Here is a 21,870-nt window from a genome sequence, read left to right as displayed (position 1 = left end):
GGGTAATTATTATGGGGGATTTCAACTATGGTAACATTGATTGGAAGGAGGAGAGGACACGTGTGAGGAAGGAACTGGATTTTATTCAGTTACTAAGCGATAACTATCTGAAACAGCATGCAATGGAAAATACTAGCAGTTTGAGAGTGCTTGACCTAGAAATAGCATCTGAGAATTTGACTGTAATGAATATGACCATGTTGCCACCTATTGGTGAGAGTGATCATGGAGTCTTGACCTGGGAGATAGCTAAATATGTGAAATTTTTCATTCAGACAGGGTACATGTGGAATTACCGTGCTGGCAAGTATGATAAGCTTAGGAGGTTTCTTGATTCAGTGCCATAGTATGTAAAACTGCAAGGGCTGGATGTTGATAGGGCATGGGAAGAGATCAAGGAGTATTTGCAAGAGATTATGGCTGACTCTATACCTAGAGTCTGAATAGTAAATCACGTAGGGATTAAATGGATGAATTACACCATTAAACTTGAGTCGCAAAAAAATAAACAACTGTGGAAGGAATTAAGGAGAAAGATGACCTGCAGGCACATGACCGGGATAAAGTGCAGGCCAGAAGGGCAACGAGTGTGGTAAGAAAAGCAAAAGCAGATTATGAAAGAAATTAGTTATGCAAGCTAAAGAGAATCCCAAACAGTTCTTTCAATATGCTATTAGTAAAAGAAAAACTGTACACGGCAGAATGATTTTAAGGAATGCCGATGGTAGGAGGTCACTGAATCAGTCGATATAGTGGAATGACTGAGTGAACACTTTGCAAGAGTATATCATCTAGGTGGTGACATTGAAGGAATGAAGGAACCATTAGTTTATATGGGAATTGTGGTAAATGAAGTGGAGTTGAATAGTCTATTACAGAACCTTAATGTGAATTCATCTGTGGGATTGGATGGTATACCAGCCTGGGTCTTACGTGGAGCAGCAAAAGAATTGTCAGTGCCCTTGAACTATATTGGTTAATCTGAGTCTTGGGTCTGGTTTAGTACTGAAGGGGTGGAAAGAGGGGAAAATGTTCCACTTCATAAAGGAGGATCCAAGACTACTGTTGCAAATTACCGACTGATCAGCATATCAGGAGTCGTTATCAAGGTCTTGGAGAAAGTAGTCAAGGAAAAAATACAGGAATGGATTTATGAAAATGAGATACTGTATGGGGGGGGGACAGCATGGTTTTGTGAAGGGTAGATCATGCCTCAGTAACTTACTCAGGTTTTATAACACAGTGACAGCTGAACTGGATAAGGGTAATGGGTTTACAGTGATACTCCTGGACCTGGCTAAGGCCTTTGACTGGATACCACATGGAATTCTCATCCGTAAACTGCAACATATGGGAATGGATATAGGGTTGGTGAGGTAGATAGGAGGGTGGTTGATGGAGAGATACCAGAGAATAGTTTACTCAGGAATAGAGTCCAAAAGATGGCCAGTGACTAGTGGTGTGCCACAAGATTCTGTTCTTGGACCACTGCTGTTTAATTTGTTCATTAGCGATATAGGAAAGCATCTGAGAGGAACGGTTCATTTTTTCGCTGATGAGGCAAAGTTGGGTACGGCAATAGTGAATGCAGAAGATGTCAAAATTTTGCAGGGTGATTTGGATAGATTGGAGGTCTGGACTAAGGAGAAGGATGTCAATTTAATGTGGCAAAATGTAAGGTTATGCATTTTGGGGTGAAAAGATTAGCAGCAGTATATCACATTGGTGGAACTGTACTCCAGGAGATTGATGAGGCCAGGGACTTGGGAGTGTTGGTAGATAGGGAGTTGAAGTTTAGGGGACACATTGCAAATGTGGCTAAATCAGCTTATCAAATCACTTGGATGCTGAAGAATACTTTGACGAGCAGAGATAAGCAAGTTATAATTCCTCTGTATCGAGCCTTGATAAGATCCATCTCAACTACTGTGCCCAGATCTGGTCACCTAGGTTTCTTCTTGATGGGGAGGATGTTGAGAGGATCCAGAGTCAAGTGACCAAAATGATAGCATTTCTATGGAATGAACCTTATGAAAACAGGTTGAAGATTTGTGGGTTGCAGAAATTGGTTGATAGATGGAAAAGGGGATTGAGATATTCAAATTGCTGAAGGGTTTCTATAGGATTAATTCAGAGGATATTTTTGAGCACAGGACTGGTGGTGGGAGGACTAGAGAACATATATGGAAGCTGGGCAAGAGTGTGGTTAGTAAGGGTGTTCGAGCTGGGTTTTTTACTTTTAGAGTGGTGAATGAGTGGAATAAGCTGCCAGAGTCTGTTGTGGGTGCTATGATATTGAATGAGTTCAAGGCAAAGTATGATAGATACTGTTTGAATGTCAAATATAATAAATTTAGTTTAATCCTTTATCCGAATGTGAGCAAACAAAGTTTGGTCTGAAAGTATCTTCAGGACTGGGGTAAGGTGGTACAACACCAGGGCAACTCATTGCAAAGGTGGAGCAAGCTACCAACAATGGTTGGAATGAGTTGCCCTGGTGTTGTACCACCTTACCCCAGTCCTGAAGATACTTTCAGGCACAAACTTTGTTTGCTCACACTTGGATAAAGGATTAAACTAAATTTATTATACTCTAACCAAGTGAAAAATAAACTTTCAACATGAATGTCAAATAGTTGTGATGGACATGATGTTTAGGGCCTCCCTCGATGAGTCTAAGGACTCCTTGGAGTCGCCTGTAATAATAATAATAATAATTAAGGGTCTGAAAAGTTTCAGATGCGCATTATTAACGGAAGTTTACCCAAATGAGACTGAAATGGTTGAGTATTCTGTACATGTAGACCATTTTCGTTCACTAGTTTGTCTGATACATGACATATTTGTTTTTCCAGCAAAGATTGGTCGATTGGTAGAGCCTCTGCTACTAATGGCTCACGAAAAAAGTTAAGCAAATTTAAGTGTGGTTAGTAGTTGGAAAGAGTTCAGACAAACTCCCTCGATGAGTCTTCGGACTCCCTGGACTTGTCTAATAATAATAATAATAATAATAATAATGGAACAGTTGGTAAAATGTCCTTCCACTGGTGCCCTTCTGACACCAGCTGCATTGACAACTGTCCTAGTGCCAAAGCGTTTATGTACCTCTGGTTTACAGCTTAAACATCAAGGAGTGATTGCTACTGGGATGCATCCTGATACATAAGGATGTCTGGTTCTGACTAGGAATATCCTCCTTATTTTTGACACATCAAAACCTCCAACATTTTTGAAAGGATATTTCAGCTATACTGTTAGCTGTACATAATTCACTTCAGATGTGTCTAAACTGCATTGTTCTTGTTATACCACTGTGGCCTATGCAGCATTAAAGAGCATATTAATAAATTGTGTCTAAAAAAATGTAAGTGCATCAACTATGGGAGGGATTATCCATCCTTTATCTGTTCATTTCAAAAATGGAAAGACAAAGTAAATACAAAAGATCAGGATCAAGCAGAATCTCACATCAGGATGCAAATGAGGAAGCTTGCTGCCACAGAACCTGCCATAAAGTCTTTTGTGAAAAGATGACATTTAAGAAAAGATCATACAGGACACAAACCTGACTCTCCTATCATTCCCTACATGGAATGGTAGGAGAGTTATAACATTACAGCATTCCTGAATGTTATGATTTTGTCTCTTTCTCTTTGGAGTACATTAATAGAAAACTCAAGTCAAAAAAATGAATTGCATAAAGAAAGACCTTGAGACACCACATCCATAGAAAAATAAAATAGATACATGTATGTCCACACTATAAACTTAATAAATGACTCAGATATATTAGATACTGTATTAAGCACTTTTTCAGAGGAGGAGAAAATAAATGGTGGCCTTACATACTCACTGCTGGACAACAAATAAAGTCATTTCAACCCATATGTTTAGTACAGATATTTAGCATAATTGGACGAGAGCAGCGGTCGGCAACCTTTTCAGACTCATGGGCCACATTCAACTTTTATTTTTAATAATCGGGCTGCAAGCGTTCATTTAAGCGAAAATAGTAGTTGAAAAAAAATTTGAGTTATCAATTTTTATTATATCTGTCTTAAAAAACAGAAATATTTAAAGTACGAGATATGAAACAAGCATGAAAATGAAACTCAATGAAAAATTATTATCACGTAAAAACAAAGTAATATAGATTATGCATCACAATATGTGTGTGTCTCCCTGCTTTTTTTGGCAAGCATCGATAAAATTTTTGGATATTTTCTAACGAAAATGCGTTCTTTAATGTGCGCCAAAATCTCGGTTGTCGTAGGATGAAGTCCCTTTGTTATCCCCACTCATGATGATCACAAGGTTGACTTGCACCAAATTGCACGGCAATATCAAGAAGTATAGGTATAAAATTATTTTTAATTTATTATTCATATTATAAAATATATTATTTAAATAATTCAACATACGGGCCACATGCCATGTAAGTATGGTCAATCTTTTATGGATTGCTAAAAATGCACATTCGGGCTGCATGCAGGCCATCAGTTGCCAACACCTGGACTAGAGGATGTGGCTATCATTACTTAATATTATTCGATTATTCCAGCATTAAACCATTGCCCTCCTGACTAACCTGTTGATTTTATTGCTGTAAGTTATAGATGCTCTCCATTCATAAAAATAAACAAGATTTTAGATAATTAAATTAATTCAATAATTTAAATTAAGGGGATATTAAATCCCACATTGTTTTAAAACTGAATATGAAACTCAAAGATTGGAATCAGAAAGTTTCTACTTAGTACAATTTCACGTACTTTGTACTGTTCTTGTACAAAGTTTGTATTTTCAAAGTTTGTACCCGAGATTGTACTACATACTAGGACTACTTGCATTAGCTCACACTAGTCATTCCCCGATACTTTATAGTTTACTATATTTGGCATGAAACCCTCTGATTCCAATCTTTGCGTTCCATATTCGGTATTGAACCAATGTGGGATCCCCTTAATTTGAATAATGTTTATATCGCCGAAATGAAGCCTATTGGCTCTTTATATTTAAATAACTTAATGGTTGCACCTGGTTGACAACTCATATAGCTAAGTATATAAGTTCTTTTTGCTATATCCTTAGGTATCTTTTGGTCTAGCTACTCACTGATGAAGCATCAAAAAAGGCTGAAACCAGTCTGGGTAGTGACCTCCCACCATAATATAATAACAGCATACATTTCCTAGGAAATGTGTTTTTACATTATGGAAAATACCTAAGAATAGCGATCTGAACTTCTGCCACCTTTGCAACGAGTTGCCCGAGATTGTACTACGTACTAGGACTACGTGCATTAGCTCACGCTAGTAATTCGCCGATACTTTATAGTTTACTATATTCGGCGTGAAACTCTCTGATTCCAATCTTTGAGTTTCATATTCGGTTTTAAAACAATGTGGGATTTAATATCCCCTTAATTTGAATAATGTTTATATCGCCGAAATGACATCTATTGGCTCTTTATATTTAAATAATCAATAATTTAAGCTATAATAGGCTATAATACAGAAGCCCTGCTCCAAAGACCAAACATGGAACTTTTTCATGACTGGTCACACCTCCAGTAAACAGGATGGTAATTTCACATTGAGTGATGATGATAATTACCTGATATATTACCCTTCATATAAATCATGATTTGAGTACACTCATCATAATAGTTACATATAATATCATAAAGTTATTGCTCCAACATGTTAGTGGTCTTCATGATTTTATCATAACAGTTGATGTTTCCTCTCTTAATTGTCTTCATAACTTCATTATCTGCAGTCTTTAATCTTTGAGCAGCTATTTTATGTCTACTCTGATTCTCATATCCACAATTGAAAATTTATTTTAACACCACCTTTTATATAAACATCCATAACTACAGTTAACATATAAAGACCAGAATACTTTTCATAGTCAAAGCATTTTTAAGTTGTGTTATGAGTATTTAATTAAAGTTGTGTTATGAGTATAATATGTTTAGGCCAGTTTCTGTGTCATCAGTAGTTAGTAAAATCTTGGCGAAAGTAGTGAGGGACTGTATACAGCATTGGTCAGATGAGGGTAATGTTATCTGTGAGAATCAACATAGATTTGTGAGGGGGCGCTCTTGTTTTAGCAATATGCTAGCCTTTTATAATACAGTTGCAGGAGCATTAGATGAGGGAAAGGCATATGCTGCCATTTTCCTAGATTTAGCAAAGACATTTGACAGGGTGCCACAAGATAAGCTGATATTTAAGTTGCAGCACATGGGTCTGGATGCAGATTGGTCAACTGGATTCAGGATTGGCTGTCCGATAGGTATCAGAGAGTTGTGTATGGTGGAGCAGTATCAAAGAGGCAGAAGGTTACAAGTGGTGTTCCACAGGGCTCAGTGCTGGGACCTATATTGTTTAACCTTTATATCAATGACATTGTCCGTGGATTGCAAGGGGATATTCAATTGTTTCCAGATGATGCGAAGCTGGGAAGGATTATTAGTAATAGTGCAGATGTGGTAGCCCTGCAAGAGGATTTGAATAAGCTAGACAGATGGGCAAATGAATGGGGGTGTCTGTTTAATGAAGCAAAATGTAATGTCTTGAGGTTTGGGACACATCGATGGGATGCTGCATACCCCATGGGAGGAGTTAAAGTGGAGGAAGTAGGGGGAGACAAGAGATCTGGAGTTGATGATTGATAGAAACCTGAAATTTAGGAGACATATTGCAAAGGTGGCGAAGGTAACATAAAGGATTGCTGCAATAATGAGAAGGAAACTGACCAGCAGAGATAAAAGGGTTATCATTCCGTTGTATAAGACTCTGATCAGACCACGCTTAGACTATTGTTCTCAGATCTGGTCTCCAGGATTTGAAGGGGATAAATTAACTGTGGATAGGGTACAAAGGCAGACAACAAAGATGGTTTCAGGACTATACAATGTTAGTTATGAGGATCGGCTGAGGGAGTGTGGACTGCAGAGTTTGGTGGATAGAAGAAGGAGAGGTGATATGATTGAGACTTTTAAACTGTTGAGAGGTGGTTACAGGGTTGACACTGGGGAGCTCTTTTGCTTGATTGAACAGCAGGAAGGAGTCATAACAAGGTGCCATCCCTGGAGTTATGAAAGGAAACTGTGAGAAAGAGGGTGAGGAGTGGTTTCTTTGCATGGAGAATGGTTGAACCATGGAATGCATTGCCTGATAGAGTGGTGAGAGACAAACGATCAATGATTTCAAGGAGTGGTATGATAGACTTTGTTCCTAGGAGGGACCTCCAACGATGAGTCTTGATAAGCTTATGTTTCTTAGAAAGCACCTCCCACGATGAGTCTTTTGACTCCATGGAGGCCTGAATAATAATAATAATAATATGTTCATATAGTCTATTTACCTGTTTTATGGAGCAAAAATTAAGTTGTCGTCAAATGATCCAAACATCCTATGTCAGATGATGACGAGTAATAGTGCACTGTCATTATGAAATCTGTGCATAAGATTTGTAGTAGGTGAAAAGTCATTTGTGTATGGGAGGAAGAGAATGGGCAAAATTATAGAGTAAAGACCTGGGATAGTCTGGCATTTGTGAGGAAATCTGAATAGAGAGTAAACTATCATTGTAATAACATAGTGAATTACTAGTGAGGGTTCTGGCAATTTATTTACAAAGTGTGAAGGCAGACCAAGATAGTAGTTTGAAAAAAGTAGGTCTGTACTAAACCTAATTAAATGCCCTAGAAATGATAATTCTAGCTACATAAGTTTATCCAAACCTGTCTTTCATTTGTGTCCAATTTGGGTAAAGTTGTCTAGATTTACTGTATAGTGAGAGTAATAGAATATTAGAGATTACCAATTAATTGGTGAGCTTTGAGGTAGAGAAGAAAAGATGATTCGTGGATAGTTGTTGTTTTTGAAAGGACTGAGGTAAAGCAACAGAATAATACTTTGATGGCTAACTTTTCTCTTGTTTTTGGGATTTGCTGAATATAGACTTGTTTTCTTGTTGTTAGATAGATACATGAGTATGACTGTACAGATGGTATTAGATGAGTGTTAATTCTAGACCAAAAATTTCAATCTGTGGGACAGGATAACAGCTGGACCAAGAGACATTTTGATAAGAAAGCTATTAGCAATTCTTCCTGCATCCTTTTAGTGAAAGTTCAGAGGAGGTATATATACTGTGTCTGTTACAGTGGAAGGTGATTCTTTTAAAAGAAGACAATGCCACAAAGTCTGCTTCACGTGATGTTACAGTGGTATGATTTGGATGTGAAAGAGAAGTATGGAAGAACAAAAGTTGCAACCCATTTGACTAGGGACCAGAAAGCTTAATTTCTGTTTGAGCAGTAGTCAAGTTTTTTTTTTTTTTTTAAAGACACTTTCAAAGTTGGATATGTTAACTGAATTATAATTTAGAATGCAAATTGCTCTTAAAGTTTTTGGAATATAAAATAATTTAACATTAAATTTACAAAGTATTTCCATAGCTTTTCATCATTTTGCTTTTTATTTTTAAAGACTTGGGTTCTTATTTTATTTAGAATGAGTTTTTTTTTTTTTTTTCAGGGTTTTTAGCTGCATTTGACTGGCCTGTCTTATATTGGGGGGGAGGGGGGGGTCATCCCAGAAATTTATAGAATACAGAACTTCTGGTTTTTGTTTAAAACAGAAACTTGTTTATGTTTTAAAGAATAAAAGAGAATACTCTGTGGACACACCATCATTAACAGGCATAATATACTGGCCTCATAGCCTGTTGCTTTGGTTGTAATTTAGATTATCTTAATCCATGCTCTGCAAAACTAAAACTACTGTAGTTACAGTGCTATATTAGTTAATAGTAAATAATAGCATTAACATGAACAGAATATTTATTGAAATGTTTAACATTCTAGTAAATGTGATTAAAGAATTGGAAATAAATCTGAACATGATTGAAGAAATTAAAGGTTTTCTAAAAGTTGCCCGTTCCTTTCCATTGATATCCTTGAACTTCCTTAAAAATTTGAAAGTGATTCATGGAACTATGTTGGATAAATTGAAGTAAGAAATTTGCATTTGATAAACTTCATATTTAAATATTTGAATACTATTTTTCAGATGATTATAATTTATATAAGGCAATGATGGTATAAAGAGTAGCATCTGATTAAACTGAAATTTCTGTATAAGTTGACATATATGCTTATATTACATATTTACAAATAACAATAATAAAAGACAGATGCTAGATAAAAACTGCTTATAAAATTGATGTTGTTGGCTTAATGAAGTAAAACAGCACTGAGAAAGGGATTAAAAATCATACTTAATTTTTCCAGTATTTCTTCTCAGTCAAAGAAGTAGCTTTAGGGAATACAGTATAAGACTAGTAACACACACACACCACACCAGGCCACACCACAAACTATGTGAAATACATGGGCAAAAAACTAGAGTCCTAACTAGGCGGGGCATCTTCTGTGGGCACCAGTTGGCAGTCTAGGAAATTAAACTGGGATCTCAAAGTATTAATGTTTCTCATATTTTGGGAAATTTAATGCAGCCATATTTATTCAGGTTAGGCTGATTTTGAGAGCAGCTCAAGATTCTAAAAACTCTCTTTCTCTTTTAAATTTGCTGTGATGAAGCATGGCAGTCTTTTCCAAATTGATTATGTGAGCCATATCCAAGGCATGACTTGACCATAATCATGACTGAAGATGAATTTTTTACGTTCTTCTATGATGGTGGCTGATCTTCCTGTCTGTCCATAGTATGCCAACTTGCAGGAACAGAAAACTCCATATATACCAAGAAATGAGAGAGGAGTGAGTTGGTCTTTGGGTGGAGCAGCTAAGAGTAGCTTGTTTCAAATGGGGCTTGATACTGTTTATATTTCTTTAAGATTCTGGCTATATTTTTTGGTGTACCTCAGGTTTAGGGAATAGTGATGTGTGTGTGGGTGTGTTATATTCCATTGAGTCGTTTTCGACTCCTGGTGATCCCACATACATACACTCTCCATTCAGATCTGTCCCTGACCATGTCTTTCAGAATTTACAACAAGCACACTCCAGTTGCTTCTTTAACTCCATCCACCCATCTAATTCTTGGTCTTCCTCTTCCATCAACTTTAGCAAGCATTATCATCTTCTCCAAACTGTCATTTCCTCACATAATATGCCCGAAGCATGGCAATTTTTGCTTGATGATCATTGCTTCAAGAGAGCAATCTGGCTTTATTCTGTCTATCACTCCATGGTATTCTTAGTAAGCATCTCCAAACCCATAATTCAAATGTATCTATCTTCCTTCTTTCACTCTTTCTCAGGGTCCAACTTTCACATTCATACAGTATCACAGGGAATACCATGTAAAGAAACTCATTTTCTTTACTTCCAGTTGCTATCTCATCATTCCAGTCTATATTGCCATAATTAAAATCATCCATAATGATCACGCTTTTTTTAATTTGCTTGGCTAATTTGATTATACATTTCATTATCACCACCATCCACATTACCTGGTCTATAACAACATCACACCAAGTATTTGATTCCATTCACCTCTATCTCACACCATACTGCCTCAAAACCACTGGCACTATTTCCCTCTTGCATCTCTACTTTGTATGGACATAACGCTTTCTCTGTCATCAATAGCACTCCCCCTCCCTTTTTACCCCTTCTCTCCTCACGAAACACATCATACCCTTCCATCCCTATTCCTGTCAGGATGTCATCCTCTTTCAACCATGTCTCACTTATTCCAACAATCTTTGGGTGAACAGATGCAATTAGTGCAACCATTTCATCCACCTTGTTTCTTATACTTCTAGCATTTGTATGCAAACACAACAGTTCATTTCTGGATCTACAGCTAGTTCCACTGATGCTACTCACTCGATGTGATCTCTCCATGCTCGACTGGGGCCATTTCCCTTTCTGCTTATTCATTTTAGAATACTCTTCAATTTCAATTGTTTCCTCTTGATTCCAGATCATGCCATTCCTTTCCTGTCTATATATGCTCTCACCTCCTCTTGGAGCATCCACCTTTCTCACGCTGTATACCTCTGTCCACCCTGAGCCTCCCCGTTTCCCTGCTCCTCTTTGCACACCCATTCTCTCATTTTCTATACTCATACCGCTAACTTTCCCATTCATAACCACCTCTTCAATCTCTCCTGTCTTACTCTCCTGCTCTTCTACATCACTTCCCACTTGATCTGATTCATTCTCTCTACTCACTTCTCTACCTTCCTGCAGCAGTCTCTCCAAGCAACTCACACCATAACCAATCAAAGGCAGTCCATCGCTCCCATTCAGTTCACTTTGTCCTTCAAACTCATTCCACACATTAACAAACTATACTCCCGTCTCCTCACACATTTCAGCCAGCATGTCATTCATAATCCTTGCTCTCCACCTCATTTCACCACAGTCATACCTAGGCAACACGCTGACTATCCTTCTTGTCACACTATTCTCTTTTATCCTTCTAAGCAGCCTCCTGATATCCATTCTGATGTGTTCTTTGTCCTATATCAAATCATTCATAGCTGTTAAACCATCAACTCCTTTGCTCGTTCCTGCCTCATAACTAATGCCGCATTGACTCTACTCATTTTACCACCTGGAAAACATACCTTGTGCATCCTATCATCCAGCACACCTTTAATAATAATACAATGCCACTTGATCAAATTTCATTATCTCTTTCATGCCATAATGATTTGTTTTAATAGTTTTTACCCAAAATTTCTTAATTTCATTTCGCATCCATTTCATCTCTTGCCTCATCCAATCCAATTCAACTTCCAAATCTCGCGTGACATTCTCTCTATCATTCAATCTTTGTAATTTTCTAACTCTCGACCCTTTCTTCTCACTTTCACTCTCATTCATCCTTCTGTGTTTCCGTACTTTCGGTCCAACATGCATCCAACTTTCACTATCATTCATTCTTTCGATTTTTTCCACTTTCGATTCCTGTGTCACTTCATTTCCAGTTTCATTCGTTCCTTCAATTTCGTTTCCTTCTGCCACTCTCGCCTCACTTTCGTCCTTTTTAACATCCATTACGGTTTTCAAATCACTCTTTTTCTTTTTTTACTGATTTTTTAGCCTCTCCTTCACACCATCCTTCTCTTTCAAATGTGCACTCATTTTCCCCTGCAACATTCTCGCTACTAACACTTTCTGTCATCAATTTCATATTAGCATTCATCAATTCCTCATTCAGGTCACACTTCACACACATACACCCTTATTTCATCTGCCCTAAACATCCACAAATCATTTATGTAATTGAAAGAATACATATAATACACCTCACACGTAACGAAACGACTGAAGTCTAAGTTGAAATCGTGGAATGACAAACCCACTGCCATGTTTCCTCTGGTGGTTAGTACTCTAAGGTCTAATAATAACGAATTTGTAATTAAGTTTAAGCAAAAGAAAATCCCCCACACTAAAAATACCAATAGCACACAACTTTTATAGTAGTTCTTACTCAAACAAATACTCATATATACTTAATTATTCCAAGAATAACATCTTAATCTGGAGCTCTTCTTACACATGTCTGCCACACTTGACCAGAGACTCAGATGAATTTAATGATGTTGTGACCTTTTACAAATAATTAATTTATACAAACATATTTGATTACACATTTTATATTTATATAAATACTACATTGATTAACTTAATTTTTGCACATACCTATTATTTACTAAATTATCTCTGATGGTTTATTAATACCGTGTGTACTGCATTAACCTACGCTATGGTGCAGTATGACCTTTTTGCTGTCCTTGTGCTAATAAACAATAAAGTAACCAACCAACTAACCAGTCCTCAGATCTTAAGCCTAATGCCTAAGACCACACATTTTAGCCCACTGGGGGAGGGAGGGGGTGCCATTTAGAACTTTGGGCATACTTTTGTTGTCTTTCTTCAGCCTCATTTACTGAGTGCTATTTCCTGCATGCAGATATCATTGTTCTGTGATCCCTGATGATGGCAATTTGCTTTTGCTGACACATTAGAAGTATTAATTATAGTTATGATTAGTCTTTATATAAGTATAAGCTTTTCTAGCAGAACTTGCAATTCCTTTGCTATCTCTTCACATTTCCTTGCAAATCGTTTGTAACTACCAGCCCAGTCATCTCCTCTGTGTTTCTTCTCCATAGCCTCAGTCACTCTTTCTATCATTTCACCTGACATACTTTTGACACCTTCACCATTTTGACATGTTTTGCCATAGAGTCCCTATACAGCACCATGCTGCTTTCCACCATTCCACTGAGCATTCATCATTGACTCATCTGCCACTAGTACCTTCGTTCTTGTACATCCAACTACCAATCGCTTTGCTAAATGTTTGGGTTGAAATTTTTTTGGCCACTATAGGTTCGTAAGTTTTGTAGTGTTGGAAAGAGCGCCAGAAAGTGCTATATTGAGTAACATTTGGCAATATTTCATGAATTTTAGTGTTGTACTATTTATTTTTGATAATGAAGTGTGTCTGTGTGATTTATTAGTTGAAATTACCTTCTTTAAATATAACACAATATCAGTACTCAAAAGGTCAACCATGCAAGCGTCAAATGGTGTGACTAGGTGAGCACTGTGAAAATCAAGTGGCATTAATGACATAGACTTTTCAAAAATGATTCAAAGTAGTGAGTGTAATATGTATGCTTGGGGGGGGGGAGTGTAAGAGATGTGTTTTTGGAAAGAGAGAGAATGAATGGGAGACAAGAGTAAGTATGGATGTGTAGGAAGTGCAATATATTATTAGACCATGAGATAATGAATGCAAAACAGATTGAAAAGATAGAAGATGGCATAAATGAAAGAAACTGAAATGAAACAAAAGCTAGTGAAACTGAGGGAGTGAAAGAATGTAGAAGCAAAAGTTAGTCATAAGGGAGTGAAAGAAAGTATATGAATGAGGAAATGGAAGTAAGGTTTGTCAGAATGAGAGGTAGTGAGACTGCAGGTGTGACAGAGAGTGAAATTTTTGGAATGCAAGATTTGATGAAACAGTTATTGAAAACGAAAAGTGAAATTAGGAATGTGCAGGATGATTAAGACATTTAGTGGAAACTAATGAAAGTGTGCAATAGAATAGAATGAAAGAAAAAGAGTAAAAGAGGTGACAAGTGATTCCAGGATAGCAGTATATCGAGATTCCATAGTTAGAGGATTAGTTAATGAGAGAGTCCATAAAGTTCTGCTACCCAGGAGGAAGAATAAGTGGGATAATTCAGGCATTGGACATGATGGCGAAATTATCAAGAAGGTTAGTGGTGATTGTGGGGACAAATGATCAAAGTGGACATAAGGAGCATGTGAGGGCAAATATCAGGAGGTTATTGAGAAGAGTGAAAGATAAAAGTGTAGTGGGAAAGATTTCAGTGTGTTGCTGAGATATGACAATGATGAGTTGCGATGGAGAGACATAATCTTGAATGGTATGCTAGCGGAGCTGGGTGAGGAGAAGGAAGTACAGTTCGTGGATGTATGGCATGTGTTTGAGGGAAGAATAAAATTATACAGGCATGATGGTTGCATTTGAATGGCTTTGGAATGTGTGATCTGGAGAAACTCTTGCTAGATGGAAGTGCAGTGTGTGAATGCAAGCAAGAGATGAAGTGAAAAATCAGGAGAGTGGTACTGAAAAGACAGAACTACTTGGCAGTGGAAACAGTAATAGTGTGAGAGATGAAGAGAGAATGGGAATGCAAAAGGGACAGGGGAAATGGGGGGGGGAATCCTTGGTGGGCAGGGAGACATGGCATAAGGAAAGTGGATGTTGAAAGTAACAGCGAATGTGTGTATGAGGATGGAGTATATTGCAATGTGGGTGAGGAAGTTGAGACTGAGCAGATATATGCGATAAAGATGATTGGGCAGGTGTGGTGGTGAAATCACAACAAATAATTGGCTTGGATAAGACTGATTATAGACCTAAAAATGAATTACTGTGTTTGTTTACAAATGCCAGAAGTATCAGAAATAAGGGAGATGAAATGGTGTCACTGATTGAGTTTATTCACCTCAAAATCATTGGAATAAGTGAAACATGGTTGAAATGAAGATGATATTCTAACAGGAATAGAAATGGAGGGATACGGTATTTTTTGCGAGGATTGAAAGGACGAAAAAGGAGGAGGAATCGTACATAAGGTAGACATGAAAGATGGAAATAGTGGCAATGGTTATGAGGCAATGTGGAGGTTGACAGGAAGACATATTTAGGTTGGATGCTACTATAGAACTAGAAATGTGGATGGGTGGTGATGAAGGAATGTATAAAAAACTAGGATTAGTGAAAAATGGAAGGGTAATTATTATGAGTGATTTTAATTATGATATTATAAATTGGAATGAAGAATTTGGGAATAAGAAAAATAAGGAAATTTGGGAAAATTTCCCAAATTTCAGATCTAAAGTGTTAGATCTGATCATTTCATCAGAGGATGTAATTGTGAATGGGTTTCACACTTTCCTCCAGTTGGTGCAGAGTGATCATGAAGTGATTACCTGGGTTCTGGCTAGCCATATGCAGACTTTTGTGAGGAAAGGGTATACATGGAATTATAAGGCTGGTGATTATGCCTATTTTAGGAGACAGCTTGTATGGAATGAGGAGTTGAACTGAAAGGAAATAAATGCTGCTTGGGAACTGAAAAAGAAATACATAGCATCATCAATGCATGATTGTATTCCAAAGGCCAAGAAGCTGAATAAGGTAGATGTACAAATGGATGAATGAGAAACTTAAGGAAGAAATCTGGAAGAGAATACTTTGGAGGTAGTACAAGATGAATAGTGGTAATAGTCAGTTACATGAAGAGTATAAAGAACAAGCCAAAGTAAGGAAAACAAAATTGCAAATCAGGCAAGAAAGAAAATCGTAGAGAGTTTTTAGATATGTGGCAAGTAGAAGCAAGAATGATCATGGTAAGATGATGTTAATGGATGTAAATGGTAGAATGGTAACTGCTGCAGAAGACATTGTTGAGGTATTCAGTGATAAATTTCTAAAGGTGTTTCATCCCGATCAGGGTGGAATCATGATGACTTAAGTGTAGAGGACATAGGAGAGGATGGCTTAATGGTGAGTGAGCAGGAGGTATTTGAGGAAATAATAACTTGCTGTCAATAAGGCAATAGGATTTGATGACATATCATCACGAGTTTTAAGGAGATATTCCAGGAAATTGGCAGTAACATTGGCATGCCTGTTTAACAAGTATCTTGCAACAGCACAGGTTCCAAGGGAGTGGAAGGAGGGTAAAGTTGTTCTACTGCATAAAGGTTGTGATAAGGCTATAGCTTCAAATTATAGGCTAGTCTGTATATCTTGAGTTGTGGTGAAGGTCCTGGATAGATTGGTGAGAAGTAGAATACAGAAATGGGTTGATAACAGCAGTATTCTCTGTGGTTATCAGCATGAATTTGTTAAAGGGAGATCATCTTTTACTAACTTACTTATGTATTATAACAAGGTGCATATATTTTTGATTTTGTAAAAGCTTTTGATATACTGCCACATGACCAGCTGTTGAATAAATTGAAACAGATGGGATTGGAAAGCAGACTTCTGAGTTGGATCAGTGGCTGGCTGTCAGATAGGTATCAGAAACTTGTATATGGGGGTGCAGTGTACTGAAAGGGGAAGGTCACTAGCGGTGGACCACAGGGGTCAGTGTTGGGACCATTATTGTTCAATTCGTATGTTAATGATATTGGGATGATTTTAACTAATCATATGCAGCTGTTAGCAGATGATGCACAATTGGGGAGAGCAATGCACAGCCAAGAGGATGTTATGGCCTTACAGGAGGACTTGAATAGATTGCATAAATGAGCAGGTAACTGGAATTGTCATTTCAATGTAGCAAAGTGTAAAGTTTTGAGATTTGATAAGCAGCAAATGGGATGCAAACATACACTTGGTGGGGAAACTTTAAAGGAAGTAGAGGAGATGAGAAATCAGGTAGTGATGGTGAACACAGAAATGAAATTCAGTGGCTGCATTGCACAAGTTGTGAAGATGCCACATTGGAATCTGGCAGTGTTGCAGAGGATCCTGACATGCAGAAATAGAGATGTTATGATGCCATTGCATGAGGCTTTGATCAGGCCTCATATGGATTATCGTGCATAGATCTGGTCACTGGTCTTCATGGTGATGAGGATATGTTAGAAAGGGTCCAGAGGATATTCACAAAGGTGGTCAGTGGTCTTTGGAATGTGGAGTTCAAGGACAGATTGAGAGAATGCAAGTTGCAAAGCCTTGTGAACAGGCAGAAGAGAGAGGAGATATGTCAGGTGTTATCAGGTTGAAAGGAAGAGATTTTTCATAGAATCGGAGAGGGAGTAGAACACGAGGCCATTGCTGTAAACTGTATAAGCAGGGTGTGAGCAGAGGAGTGATGAGAAATTTTGTTGCATGGAGAGTGGTTGATGAGTGGAATGCATTGCCTGTGTGTGTGTGTGTGTGAGAGAGAGAGAGAGAGAGAGTGAATATAGACACATTGAATCATTTTAAGGCATGGTTGGATGAGCATTATGTGCAATAGTGTGTACAATGAGTCTCTGACTCCATGGGGTCAGATGTTAATAATAATAATGTTCCATCTCACTCTTTGCATACCTCAGTTCATTCCGTAATCGTAGTACTTCTTTTCAAATAATGTCATCTTTGTTGTTATTCTTCCTGATAGCTTCTTTATCCAAATAAGAAACTCAAAGAGTTTCATGCTGAATATAGAAACTATATAAAGTTCGGCGATTCCAAGTGTAAGCAAATACCTGGATACTGCAGCAACTGACCCTTTAGGTAGTGCAAGCTGAGGCAACTCATGTCTCATAATGTAGAACAATAATATAGCTCCTAGGAGCTAAGTTCACATTATGGGTAAATATCAAGAATAGTGATCAGAGCTTGCTCCACCTTTGACATGAGTTGCCTCAGCTTGCACTACGTAAAGAGTCAGTTGCTGCAGTATCCAGGTATTTGCTTACGCTTGGAATTGCCGAACTTTATATAGTTTCTATATACGGCATGAAACTCTTTGAGTTTCTTATTCGGCTAAGAAACAATATGGGGTTGTAATATCCCTTTAACTTAAATAAGTTATGTCGCTGAATTGAAGCCTTTGGCTCTTTGTATAATTAGAGCTTCGTTATCATTTTTCTACCTTTTATTCGCCACATTTTTACTACATTTGCTGTTTCCAACTTTTGCTATACTCATATCATTTACATTATTTATGCCTCCATGAATTGCTTCTTTCAGTGTATCTCTATGTGTATCTCTTATGCAGCCACCGAAGGAGGCAAGCTAGCCTCAATAGGTGCCGGTCCCAAGCTCAGATAAATGCGAGGGTTGATGTCAGGAAGGGCATCCAGTCGTAAAACTTCAGTGCCAACTCAAACTATGATTATGAGTCGAAGAGAAAATGATATAAGGGCTAGGGCGTACCCCTTAAGCGATGCGCAGCCACATCGCCCTACAGCTGTGAGAAGTGGACGAGGGCTACCGCATCAAGGGCGGGTGCAGTTAAAGAAGCGAGCCCAGCAGGTGGAGAGGATGTTGCGAGTGGGAACACTGAATGTTGGAAGCATGACTGGAAGGGGAAGAGAGGTGGCAGACATGATGAGGAAGAGGAAGTTGGACATTTTATGTGTGCAGGAGACAAGGTGGAAAGGGGGAAAGGCAAAGGAACTGGGAGATTGATATAAATTGTTCTACCCTGGAGCGAATAACGAGGGAAGAAATGGTGTAGGAATTGTGGTGTGTGGCAGAATGAAGGGTGAAGTACTGGACGTGGGTAGAAGGAACGACAGGATCATGCGAATGAAAATGGGTCTTGGAGAAGAGCGGGTGGTCGTATTATGTGTATATGCCCCGCAAGTTGGTTGTACAGCAGAGGAAAAAGATGAGTTCTGGAACGTGTTAGATGAAGAAATGAGGGAATTGGAAGAAAATGAGATGGTGATTGTTGGAGGAGACTTGAACGGGCACATAGGAAGACAGAATAGAGACTGTGAAAGGGTGCATGGTGGCCACGGAGTGGGAATGATGAACCAGGAAGGAGAGAGGGTTGTGGACTTTGCAGTAGCATTTGATCTGGCAATTGTGAACTCGTTTTTCTTCAAGAGGGAAGAACATTTGATAACATTTAGAAGTGGTAACAACAGCTCACAGATTGACTACATTTTGACTAGAAGAAAACATCTTAAGGTTGTGACAAATTGTAAGGTAATTCCAACAGATCAAGTAGCACAACAACACCGACTGCTGTGCACAGACTTTAAATTAAGATCGAAGATAAGAACTTCTGGTTGCCATGGGATGAAGACAATTAAGTGGTTTCGCTTAAAAGAAGAGAGTGTGAGGAATCATTTTAGGGAGAGAGTGTTAGAGAGGATTTCGGATGGACTGGAAAGTGTACAAGATTGGTGGAAACATCATTCAAAAGTAATCCTGAGCTGTGCAATCGAGGTGCTTGGTGAGACATCTGGAAAGATTAGAGAGCAGAAGGAGGGTTGGTGGTGGAATAATGATGTACAAGTGGCAGTGACAGCTAAGAGGAAGGCAAAGCAGAAGTGGGATGAGTCAAGAGTGGAAGAGGATAGAGAGGTGTACAAAGAGAGAAAGCAAGAAGCCAAGAGAGTTGTGGCACAGGCGAAGGCCATGGCATATCAAGATCTGTATGATCAATTAGAAACAAAGGAAGGACAGAGAAAAATTTACCAACTAGCGAAATGTAGAAATAAAGCAGCTAAGGACATCTTACATGTGAAGCAGATCAAAGATGCTGAAGGAAGAGTATTATGGAGGGATGTGGACATAAGAAACAGATGGAAAATATACTTTGAGGGACTTTTGAATAAGGAAACTGCAAGGACTCACAGAGGAGATGGGCAGCCTTCTGAGGGGATGGTGCAGAACATCAGTAGAATGGAAGTGACGGAGGCCATGAAGAGGATGAGGAATGGAAAAGCGGTGGGCCCCGACAGAATTCCAGTGGAGGCATGGAAGGCACTGGGGGAAGAGGGAATTGACCTGCTGTGGGACCTGTTCATGAAAGTTTGCCAACAGGAAAATATACCCGAGGAATGGAGGGAGAGTACTCATGTTCCCATCTACAAGGGTAAAGGGGATGCACAAGACTGTAAAAATTACAGAGGAATAAAGTTGATGACCCACACAATGAAGATCCTAGAAAGGGTTCTTGATGGTAGATTGAGGGAGGAGGTGGAGATTGCAAAGGAACAATTTGGCTTCATGCCTGGTAGATCAACAACAGATGCTATCTTTGGGTTACGACAGATGATGGAAAAATATCGAGAGAAACAAAGGGAGCTACATCTGGTATTTATTGATCTGGAGAAAGCATACGATAGAGTGCCAAGGCAAGAAGTCTGGAGGTGTCTGAGGGAGAAGAAGGTGCCGGAGAAATATGTCAGGTTGGTGCAGGAAATGTACAGAAATGTGAAGACAAGCGTTCGGACCTGTTTGGGACAGACAGAAAGTTTTCAAGTAACAGTTGGCTTGCATCAAGGGTCAGCATTAAGTCTGTTTCTGTTTAATATTGTGATGGAGGTGGTAACAGAGGAGGTGAGAGAAGATGCACCTTGGACAATGATGTATGCAGATGACATCTTGCTGTGTGTAGATTCAAGAGAAGAAGCGGAAACTAAACTGGAAAGATGGAGAAAAGTACTGGAAGAGAGAGGTATGAGACTGAGCAGAAGTAAGACAGAGTATATGTGTTGCGCAGTGGGCGGTGGCCAGGAGACAGACCTGGAGCTGGAAGGAAATGTCATCAGGAAGGTGAGAGACTTTAGATACTTAGGTTCGACAGTGGAAGAAGATGGAGGAGGTGAGATGGAAGTGGGATGCAGGATACAAGCAGGTTGGAGGAACTGGAGGGAGATGGCTGGAGTGTTATGTGATAAGAGGGTGCCGATCAATCTGAAAGGCAAAATTTATAGGACAGTAGTGAGGCCAGCTATGACATATGCTATAGAAACTGTGGCCCTGAGGAAAAATAACATTAGCAGGATGGAAGTAGCAGAGATGAGAATGCTTAGGTGGATGTGCGGTGTGACCAGAAAGGATCATCTGAGAAATGACTATGTCAGGGGAACAGTGAAAGTTACGAACTTAGGAGCGAAAATACAGGTGGCAAGGTTGAGATGGTTTGGTCATGTGATGAGGAGGGAGGACGAATATGTGGGAAGAAGGGTCATGCAGATGGATGTGCAAGGAAGGCGGAAGCGTGGGCGGCCAAAGAAGAGATGGAGGGAGCTGGTAGAAGAGGACTTGAAGATGAAGAACTTGGATGTGGTGACAGCCCAAGACAGGAAGGTGTGGAGGAGACTCATAATAAACAGTGACCCCACTTAAGTGGGAGAAGCTGCAGAAGAAGAAGTGTATCTCTATGTTTGCTGTCAGATGAGGTCTCATCTTTCTTGTCACATTTTCACTACTAGCACTGTCAGTGACAGATATGTCACCACTCATGAAGGCCACATTCAAGTTACGCTTCTTACATACACTTTCCTTCTGTGTATGTACCTTAAAAATCTATAAGTTATCCACACAATCCAATGAATACAGGCACCATACTTCACATTTCACCAAATGACTAAAATCAACATTTAAGTTAAATAAATGGATGAGATTAAATAAATATTTAATCTCATCCATTCATCCCCAACCATCTCATTGGTTTTGTTATGTTGATCATGTCTCTGCTGGTTTCATTCTGATAATGAACTTACCACTTTCCTATAACAGATCAATAGCCTTCACCCACACATTTGATTCACCATGGAAAAAGAAAAGGCAGGTAGTTGAC

General features: G+C 38.7%; 1 protein-coding gene across 3 annotated transcripts in view; it reads left to right on the top strand.

Moving 5' to 3' along the window:
* LOC150100615 (insulin-like peptide receptor) overlaps positions 1 to 21,870 on the top strand; it is a 782,259-nt gene that overhangs the window by 297,305 nt on the left and 463,084 nt on the right. For all 3 annotated transcript variants that reach the window (XM_090401273.1, XM_090401271.1, XM_090401272.1), the window contains exon 7: positions 8,885 to 9,032. In XM_090401273.1, coding sequence (XP_090257399.1) covers positions 8,885 to 9,032 — 148 coding nt within the window. The remainder of the gene's footprint in view (positions 1 to 8,884; positions 9,033 to 21,870) is intronic.

The sequence above is a fragment of the Typopeltis vanoorti genome, chromosome 12 (genome assembly GCF_054136105.1).
Source record: "Typopeltis vanoorti isolate ZY-2024b chromosome 12, IOZ_Tvanoo_1.0, whole genome shotgun sequence".
Taxonomy (NCBI): domain Eukaryota; kingdom Metazoa; phylum Arthropoda; class Arachnida; order Uropygi; family Thelyphonidae; genus Typopeltis; species Typopeltis vanoorti.
Note: the sequence above shows the minus strand (reverse complement) of the source record. Positions and strands in the feature narration are given on the sequence as shown.